Source organism: Nothobranchius furzeri, chromosome 14 (genome assembly GCF_043380555.1).
Source record: "Nothobranchius furzeri strain GRZ-AD chromosome 14, NfurGRZ-RIMD1, whole genome shotgun sequence".
Lineage (NCBI taxonomy): Eukaryota > Metazoa > Chordata > Actinopteri > Cyprinodontiformes > Nothobranchiidae > Nothobranchius > Nothobranchius furzeri.
Genome location: NC_091754.1, coordinates 64,822,380 through 64,833,203, shown reverse-complemented (window position 1 = coordinate 64,833,203; position 10,824 = coordinate 64,822,380). Strand labels below are relative to the sequence as shown.

The 10,824-nt window shown below is 38.9% G+C and overlaps 1 protein-coding gene across 7 annotated transcripts in view; it reads left to right on the top strand.

Moving 5' to 3' along the window:
- The first annotated feature begins 824 nt into the window (after window positions 1-824).
- nrxn2b (neurexin 2b) overlaps window positions 825-10,824 on the top strand; it is a 970,727-nt gene continuing 960,727 nt past the window's right edge. For all 7 annotated transcript variants that reach the window (XM_070544341.1, XM_070544340.1, XM_070544338.1 and 4 more), the window contains exon 1: window positions 825-1,683. In XM_070544341.1, the coding sequence (XP_070400442.1) occupies window positions 960-1,683 (724 nt within the window). In that variant the 5' untranslated portion in view covers window positions 825-959. The remainder of the gene's footprint in view (window positions 1,684-10,824) is intronic.

Below are 10,824 nucleotides of genomic sequence, written 5' to 3'. Positions count from 1 at the left end.
CTTGCCGAGTCCGCCATTTTCCACAGGTCCAGCCGAGTTGTGCCGAGCGGCCTGTTTGGCAACACAATGGCGCCCTCTATTGGCTGGTAGATGTAAACATACACCCGGTGTTGTGTCCGTCAGGATAAATATTTAACTATTTTTAATTCAAATATAGCTTTTGAAGCAAATACTGTACCTTCGTTCTGCACACTCCAAATGCCCCACGGAGGTGTTCTATTTAAAATATGTAGCTTTTATTAAATTGTTCCTTTTTCAACCTTTAATGTAAAAGCTTGATTGTGCACTGCTGAAATGGAAATTTTAAGCAGTGTCTAAATTATGTCAGTTATTTATGTTATGCTTTTCCATTTCTTACAGGTCACCAGCTGTAATCATGGAACCATTACCAGTATAAACCTCTACACGCCATCAGCCTTTGGACACGGGGAGGCTTACGGTGAAATGATGAACTCATTGTAGACTCCAGCGAACAGCAGACAGCTCTAACGTCTGTCACCTCCACCGTGGCCACACCCACTTCTCTTTCCTTCAGTTCCTCTTAAACATCACAATTTCCTCCCGTCTAGCTTTCCCGTCTAGATTACTGGATGGAAATCTGGACTCCAAGATAACACGATAACACAAAAAGCTTTTAGAGAAACATTTGTGTTGAAGTTACCTTACTACACATTTTTCCTTTCTTTTGCTATCGCTTGGTCTCACCGGCACCTACTGATGGAGAGACGAAGGAGAGAATCAGGATAAAAACAAGTTTCAGTGAACTAAAAGGAATAGGCTAGAAACGGTATAGTGACCTGAGTCCTTTGAGTAACGCTTCTGGAAGGATTGCCCTCTGGGATTTCTTTTTATTCCAGCTTTGTGATAGAAAAACATTTTGTTTTTATCCACAGTGACATTCACATTTAGCTCTGTGATCTGCTAGCCTATCTAGGAATCAAAGAGAGACAGGAAACTATATGCATTTTAGCATGACGAGGAGGTTAAGAGTCCCATGTTGGCCCCTGTGGCTCCTTGCCCTGTTTAGCATCCTCAGCACAGTGAAGATGTTGGAATTTGGTGGGGCACCAGGGCAGTATGCCCGCTATGGACGCTGGGAAGCTGGATCAGTGGGCGAGCTTAGTTTCAGTTTGAAAACCAACATCAGCCAAGCCTTAGTACTCTACCTAGATGATGGTGGGAACTGTGACTTCCTGGAACTACTGACTGCTGGTGGACGCCTTCAGTTACGCTTCGCCATCCATTGTGCTGAACCAGCCATCCTGCACATGGAAACACGAGTGAATGATGACCGCTGGCACATGGTTTTACTCACCCGTAACTTTCGTGAAACCTTACTAATGGTTGACGGAGAGACAAAAGTTGCTGAGGTCAAGTCGAAGAGGAAGGAAATGGCAGTGGTCAGTGACCTGTTTGTGGGTGGAATCCCACCTGATGTACGCCTCTCTGCTCTGACTTCCAGCACTGTGAAGTACGAGCCACCCTTCCTGGGCTTGATCTCTAATTTGAAAGTGGGAGAGATACCGCCAAAGTTGTTAAACAGCCATGGAATTGAGAGTGATCTGGAATACCTCTGCACCAAACAGAATCCATGCTTCAATGGAGGGTCTTGTTCTATTCACCATGGGGAAGTTCACTGTGATTGTACCCACACCCACTACAAGGGAAAGTACTGCAAGGAAGGTAAGGAACATCCTAATATACTTTTTGACTTGGTAAAATGAGCAGAGTTCATTCACAGGTAGACTTCCTGCACTGCCTTGGCTTTTAGGCCTATAGTTTGGGATTTTTCTTCCTAATCAAGATGATTTTGGCACTATGGAAAGATCATTCTACACGGTTAATCTGGTTAGTTGAGTCAAGGTAATCTGCCTTATCCAGTCAGAATAATTTGGAAAACTGCAGGAATGCCCAAATGTGGTCATGTTTCAACATTCTAGCTGTTGGCAGTCAAATATTTTTTCAAGAATTTGTAGCATGATGCTGCCACTACCATGCTTGAGAACTGTTTCAGTGTTTTTAGTTCTGAAAGCCCTAATCTTGACTACTCCTGGTAAACATTTGTCATTGTGGCCAAATAGTTCAACCTTTGATATGACCATAACTCTTTTCCCTAGAAGACATTGGTTTCATCTGTGAGGACAGCTGTGTCGTTTGACCTTTGAGGTATCGTCCCTCTATCATCCCTCAGTCTAGCAGTTTTTAGTTCAGAAAATCTAAATGAAATTTAAAATTCTAAACCTAGTTCTTATTTTTGAAAGTCACTAAAGCTGACCGTAATTGTAGCTGCTGTATCTGGACTGTTTTTGTTCTACGGAAGTGGTTGTTGGGAGAGTCAGGACAGCAAAAGCTAAATAGCAGATTAAAGTTTCATGTGGTTTGCTATGAAGGGATTTAATTATTTTATTTTACAGATTTGACAGTTCTTTGTTACTGTGGCTGGTGTTTGAACAACCTGACTTACAAGGCCTGAGTTCCAGCAGAAATACAGTAGTGGTGTTTTACCCAATGTGGGGATTTCTTGTATAAACTACCTAAAAATAGAAATGAAAACAACCTAATTGATAGAACTATGTGTGCCTTTGTATTAAAGCAAAAGTTATTCATTAAATATATGTTTGGTCTTTGTTTGCTATTTAAAATGAGATGTAAGCATTTTATTGAAATGTCAACAACATGATTGATTTAACCAGTGTCAACTGCCCTTGTCCTTCACTGACACTCTGATTGGTTACGCCACTTAGCCTAATCCACTTTCAACCCCCCCCCCCCCCCCCCCCACACACACACACACACACACACACATGGACATATTCTATAAAATACAGATACACACACACTTACCTGTCTTTTCCATGTAAGTGGTTGCGGTCCAACATGCCACTAGCATAATAAAGGCAACAGGAGCAATATCCCACATCCATCTTGCTGTAGAGTAAAACTGCTCTGGTATGTAAGGGCATCAGGATCACCTATTCTATCTGCTTCAACTGCCAGGACAGGATAGGGTAAAAAATTTAATAACTGACTTGAAATGTAATTATAGCGTTTCTTCATTTCTGGGATGAAAAACGTCGGACTTGGCTGTTGGTGGACGGGAACTTGTGCACTACAATGGTGGTATGTTTCGTGGCCATTTTGAAACGCTTTCACATTGGGTGGAAATAAGCTGCATGTGTTCATACATCCGGTTTAATGACATCAGAAAATGTCCTACCTCTTCTCAGACAGTCTAGTGCTGACATCATAATAGAGCGCTCTCTTAAAGGGACAGTACATAAACCAAAATGCCAATTCTTCAGAATGAATCAGGGTCAGGTGAAGCTTCAAAACCACGATGGTCAGAAACTGTCACACAGATATTCTTTACATGTTTTATCTGGAGGATCCCAGTTGTTTACAGCTATTGACAGCTGCAGGTTATCAGAATACTGCTGTAAACAGTGTAATCTGGACATACAGTAGCAAGAAAAAGCAAACATCATTTATTCATTCACTTAGCAGCAGCATCGCCTCTAAAATCACCAGAAACATGGAAGTCTCTTGATGTTTTATCACAAAGCAGAACTTCATTTCATGTAGTGCTTTTTCTGGTATATTATTTTCTGCTGCCTCAGTCTCTGTTTTCTTTTCTTTCCGAGTCATTTGTGTCCATCAGTCCTCGCATTTCCTTCCATCTTTACTTGTGAGATGTCAGCTCATCTCAGTCTCCGCTTTTTAAAACGCCTGCCTCCCATCTTCCTGTTTACTTGTCTGTGCTTTCCACCTATTTTCCACATGGATCCGTGTTTGTGTTTCTCCTTTTCCTCCTCTGTTTTTCCCTGTCGTTTCCTCTCCTCAGCTGTCTAGGCTCTGCACCTCCCTTCACCTCACCCTCTCCTGTCTTTGCCTCCTTCACCCCTCTTATCTGCTCACCTGTAACCGCTGACAACACTTCACAGTCCTTGCTCTCCTCTCCTCCTCTCCCTGCACTCATCTCTCTTCTCTTGCTTTCTTCTGCCTGAATCTCCCAACCCTACGTCCAGCTAATCATCTATCTAGTGTGACATCATCGGCTGGCGCAGAACCCCGAGCCGGCCGTGTCATTTGGAGTCATAGGATGTCCAAGGAAGGTCTCGCCTTTCTTATATCTGATTGGTTGGAAGGGCTCTTCTACAATTGGCTATTTCAGCAAAGCTTCTTCTGCAGGTTTGGTTTTTATGTCAGCAGGTTTGATCTTGAAGAGTTGTGTGAGGAAAATATGAACTTAGCCTTATAATATTCATTTTGTCCTGTTTTGCAACCTAGCGGTTTCAGTTTGTTTTATTAAAGAACATGAAGAACATCAAATGTGAACTTGTAATAAATCTTGTGGCATTCATCCCACTGTTAGACTGGCTTTATATCTGTTGTAGCTCTTGTTTATTCATTTATTTATTTAAGTTCTTCATTATTTTTATTCTAGAAGTGGCTCTTGCCTGTGTTCATGTTGGATTGCTGTCTGGTTGCTGGGAGCCAGGGGCGGAGCTTGATATGTGCAACATGTGCGGCCGAACAGTGCGGCAGTCTGCAGGGGGCGGCATTTAATTTCCTTTTTTTTTTTTCTAAAAAAAAATTTTTTTTAGCATCAACCAATACATAAACAAAACATAGAAATCACATGTTCTTAATAATAATAGTGATGATAATAATAATATTTCTGTAATAAAAGCACAACAAAGTGTAACCCATATCAACTACTCCCTGTCACATGACCCACGTCAGCTGATGTGAGGTTCTTCTCCTGATTGGCTCCTTCCACGTCGCGGCAACCATGAAAGCTGCTCCTGCCGTGGCTGTAAGCTTGTTGCTTGTAGAACGGCGTTGGAAAACAAAGCGTTTTTCTCCCCTCAATTCATTTATACTCTCATTTTACCTCAGCGGTAAGTGTGCTTAACATCTACCAATAACACCCTTTTACTTGTCAGTGAGCAGTCGATCGTTTTCGCTGTAAAAAATGACCTTGTTCGGCGGAGTTCCCACCGCGAGCAGAACTCCGGTTCAAAAACGCTGTTTTTGAAACACTTTTATTTACTTAAGCACTTTAATGGGCTCAACTTGAAACCAAGAGCAATCGAATGATTATTGTTATGTGTTGCCTTGAATTCGGCTATGCTGTCTGTCAGACACTTGTTTTCCTTTATTGTTGTTTTTATATTTGTTTGTAGCAAACGCTACTGGAATGCATAGATTGAGCTACGTAGCCAAGATGATTAATAATTGACCTGTTGTACATTCGTGATATGTTTACCGGTAAACTGAATAGAACTTGATGTGCTAATGAACGTTTCTCTGGCCTACAGGTCAGGTTTTTTTCCCCATGTTGAACTGATCTTCTTCATATTGAAGTGGCGAGCTGGTTGGACCATTCTTTCTTTTTGGAATCGGGAAATGAGCTACGTATTTACCCCATGAAAAACGGAGCGGCAGCGGGCCGCTGGAGGTGCCCTGCCATTATGATCCCGTTTAAACTGTAAACTGCCATAAAATAAAAACTATAATAGCTAGAGCGGTCTTTTTTTAGCTGAAAGTTGAGACTCTTGCCTTTCAGCACATCTGTACTGTACAAGTCGATGATGCCATCATGTTGCGTTAAGTGTGTCTATTTCAGTAGAACTTTGACAAGTGGTGAGAAGGTGGCCAGGAGCTGGATGTTGTATTCAGTTAGCAAACGTTGTTATATATACACTCCACGCAATTTGAAACAAAGTTGTAGGTGTAATGTTCTTTCTTGTGTGTGTGTGTGTGTGTGTGTGTGCGGTGGGGGGGGGGGGGGGGGGTGTCACAGGGGGATCTCGCACAGGGCGCCATTTAGGCCAGCTCCGCCTCTGCTGGGAGCGTCTCATGTTGTCTAGCTTCAGGCTAAATTCAAAGCAGAAAATCAATGCTGGACTGACTGTAAGAAATGTTTGTTCTTTTAAAATCCAGAGAAGGAGATGGAGGTAAAGAAGCAAAAAGAACAGAAGAACAGAATTAAAGTGAAAAAATATTGGTGAGAAATAGAGCAAGAGCAACACGGTCACATTACTTTTCTCAGTGTTGGATCGTTTTTAGGGATGCTCGATGTTACCTTTATATACTGATTCTGTCTGGCTCTTAATTTCCAAAACTGAAAATATAAACTGATACCAACAAAGTGCTGTCCTCCTCTCATAAAAAACAAAAACATTAATAAAACAACTAAAACATTTTTAGCTAACATCACATATCCATCATGCATGCTTAAACCTTTAAATGACAACTACTTACATTTACGTAATAGGAAAAGTGCCATATTAACTTTTTCTCCAACAACAGTTGAATCTCAAGATGTCATCACTGTCTGATGATGGGTGATATGGACCAAAATAATACATCTCAGGCCTGACAAGTTCTGTATCCTGTCCATGTCTTCCCTGTCCCTTCTATACTCCATCTCCCTCTCAATGACCTCTGACCCCTGAGTTTCCCTAGAAGTTTAGTTCTTTTCTAGTTATTCATTCTCCTGCTGGTTATCCCTCAGCCAGCTTCTGTTGCCCTTTGGCCGCCCTATTTTACCGGAACTGTACTGTTCCATTTTCTCCCAGCATCCTGCCTCCCCTAGTGTAGTTTAATTTCCCAATATCAACTTCTGTTAGTCTTTATTAGTTATCCTCCTTGGTTGTTTATATTCTCTTCCGGTTATTTACTTTCCAGTTATTGTGTACTGATTTGGATTAAAGAATTTAATTGCCACCTTACCTGGCTACCTACAGGATTTCTGCATTCGGGTCCTACAACAACAACGACTTCATTTTACGACTGGACCAATACTTGTTGTGTCGTCTTGATAATGGATATTGTGTCTAGCAACACAGTTATGGTTGAGCAGGGAGTACAGTATGGGGCTGAGTACACAGCCCTATAGCGTTTGGGTATGTAAGGCAAGTAAGGGGGGGGGGGGGGGGGGGGGCTGTGCTTATTTACCTCACTGCTTGTGGCTTGTGGTGGGGAAGGAGAATAGCCATCAGCACAGATTTGTCCCAAGCCCTAGATTGCTGAGCTTCAGCACACGTTTGGATGGAATCAATAAACATACCCTTACCTAAGTGTTGCCTCTTGCTAGGTGGATGAGGGCATTGCTGATGGGTCTGTTTGCTCTGTATATAAATTAAAGAGGGTCCAGTGTGTCCTTTAACCAGCTGCTCAAGGCACTTAAGCCTAGTTTATGCTTCTGCATTAGCTCCACGAGGGAGAGATGCACATGCATTAACGAGACATTTTGTCCACGAATAAAACTCGTGGTGCGCATTCCTCCAGTGACGGGCAGTGGCGACTCGTCCATGGGGGCGCTAGGGTGCCGTCCCACCAGTCTCACAGGAAGAAGAACAAAAACAACATAGGAATCACAAAATGTAAAACAAAAAACATGAAAATTAAACTAAATGATCTCTACATCATACATACTATAAGTGCTGTGTATAATCTGCTTTGAAGTGTAGTTTAAACATGTTATTTACACTTTTAACACTACCCAATCGCCTTTTGACATATTTACTGTTACTATGGAGTGCAGAAGTCTAACATAGGCCTACGCTAACTGGCACATGCACGCTGAATCCCCTCTACAATACAAAGAACAGGAGAGACATTGGAGGTGAAAGACTGGCAGAGCAGAGTCTCAGCTCAGGTCAGGACAGAACTGGAAATTCTCCACGGTTCAACATCCTTGGTTGTTGTCAGGGGGTGGGAAGCTTTTTTAAAAGTGTGGGTGTTGAGATTTCTCTCTCTCTCTCTCTCTCGCTCTCTCTCTCTCTCTCTCTCTCTCTCTCTCTCTCTCTCTCTCTCTCTGTACACACACACACACACATTATATATATATATATATATACATACACATATATATATATATATATATATATATATATATATATATATATTTGTAATGGGTGGGCATAAATTTTTTTTTATCTAGATTAATCTCATTGTAATCTTGGAACTAATCTAGATTAATCTCATTGTAATCTTGGAAATAATCTAGATTAATCTACATTAAAATGGCTCATTTGAGTTTTTCCAAAGGCATTCATAATATGTGTTTGCTGCCTAAATAATGACTAAAAGGACATTTTCCAGAACAGGTTTCCCAATCCAGGTGATGCATTAGACCAGGGGTTTATTTCCTATTTTCAAAATGCACAAAATCACAAACTGAGAAATCATTAAATAAAAATACTTCTAAAAACTATATAATGTTATTTAAGTAACTTTTGGCATTCAAAAATTGTTTTAAAAGTACAAAACCTTTCAAGTAATTGTTTTGATGTGTTGTGTTTATTTTTCCAAACAGTGAAACACAAAAATTCTCAAAAATATTCAATCTAAAGATATTTTACATAATGTACAACTAAATGTGATAAACAAACACAATTTGAAATAGTTTTAACTGAAATGAAAAATGTAAAAACAAAAATACATTTTTTCTGCTTTCCTGATTCATAGAATCATTTTTCACGCTTTTCTTTAGCTCATAGAAATGAAGCGTAACTACAACGACTACAAGTAAAATGATGCTTTGGTGTGTTTTATTGTTCACAATAATAAAATAATGTTGAAGATGAATCCTTTTTCTCTGCCTCTCGATGAGCTGATCTGGAGGTCTGACGACTATACACACACGCACGCACGCACGCACGCACACACACACACACACACACACACACACACACACGCGTCAGTGGAGTCACAGGTTGATAAGAATAAATATCTATACATATTCATGGTATTATTGTTGCAGCTTTAAGGCAAGGGTGACTACCGGAGTTGCTTTCTCACTTCATCTGTTTTAGTTCGACGTCAGATCACTGAAAACATACAGCAGCTCCTCTCCTGCTCCTCGCCTTGTGCTGCGGGGTAAACCGACTCCAGAGACGTTTAAGGAACGTCCGTCAAAGCAAACATATCAACGGGGTGTTCAATGCCATCTTGTGATTATGACTACTCTTGCAAACTAACAGTTCAAATGAAAAATAGACAGAATATACAAACAGCACAAAGAAGTGTGGGGTATCTTTGAACCAATGAACAATTCATAAGAGTTTGTCCTTTTTAACATAACCCAACCCTTACGAAAAAGAAGTATACTTTAAGTATATAATTTCAAGTATACTTAAGTGTACAGAAGTTTATTTGCATACTTGAACTTAAAGTTTACTAGAAGTATACTCCTTGGGACTAAATTGGGCCACTAAAAGTATACTTGAAGTATACTGCAAGTATACTTCAAAGTAATAATTTAAGTTTATTTGTAGTGTAGTTCTGATATAATTGAGTATACTTTTCTCTTTGAAAGTATACTTAAAGTAACCTCACAAGTGTACTTGGGAGTGTACTTCAGATATAATTGAGTATACTTTTCTCCTTGCAAGTATACTTATAAGTTTACTTGTAGTGTACTTCTGATATAATTGAGTATACTTTTCTCCTTGGAAGTGTACTTAAAAGTAACAATATAAGTTTACTTGTAGTGTACTCCTGATATAGTTGAGTAAACTTTTCTCCTTGCAAGTATACTTATAAGTTTACTTGTAGTGTACTTCTGATATAATTGAGTATACTTTTCTCTTTGAAAGTATACTTAAAGTAACCTCACAAGTGTACTTGGAGTGTACTTCAGATACAATTGAGTATACTTTTCTCCTTGAAAGTATACTTATAAGTTTACTTGTAGTGTACTTCTGATATAATTGAGTATACTTTCCTCCTTGGAAGTATACTTATAAGTTTACTTGTAGTGTACTTCTGATATAATCGAGTATACTTTTCTCCTTGGAAGTATACTTAAAAGTAACAATATAAGTTTACTTGTAGTGTACTCCTGATATAGTTGAGTATACTTTTCTCATTGAAAGTATACTTAAAAGTAACAGTATAAGTTTACGTCTAATAAAATTGAGTAAACTTTTGCCCATGGAAGTATACTTAAAAATAAACTTTAAGTAACATTATAAGTTTACTTGTAGTGTACTTCTGAAATAATTGAGTATACTTTTCTCTTTGAATGTATACTTAAAATTATACTTAAAGTAATAATATATGTTTACTTGTAGTGTACTTCTTATATAATTGAGTATACTTACAGTTTTGAAAGTACACTTTACAGTAAACTTGACGTAATATTCTTTCAGTACATTTAAGTATCTCTATTTTTTCTATAAACACATACTGCAAGTAACATTTAACATCTGCTATTTGCTTACTACCAATACATTTAATTTCCACTATTTACTGATACTTCGTCTTTATGCAGAGAAAAAAAAATTAAATAAAATAGCTAAGTCATGTTGTTTAAATTTATTAAACAGAGAGAATTAGAACAGAACAAAAACAGACCTGTTTACCAGGATTAATCAAAGATGAGAACGCAAACTGTTCTGAACATGACGCGTTAATTCTGTCCATTTTGAAAGACTTTTTAAAAATGCCATTAAAAAAATCAGTCCATTTTATGGATCCACTTGCTTGGTTGTTGATGCCTTTTTGAAGTTTTCATTGTTGCATTTCTTTCGTGTTATTTTTCTTACATCTTGAACGCGCAGATGGAAACTTCAACTGAGCATGCCCTGTGAACACACAAAGCAAAAAAAATGAACACTTGAACTGTTAGGTGAACACCACAAAATCTTTACAGTTCGTACACTGTAAACCCGAATAAGTAGGCAGAACTAAAAAAATGTAAGGCAATCAGTTGCCTCATATTTTCTGAGTTTATAAACTCAGATATTTGAGTATATCAGACCATAAATAAACTTAAATATTTGGAGTTTATATTAAATATATTTTCAAATT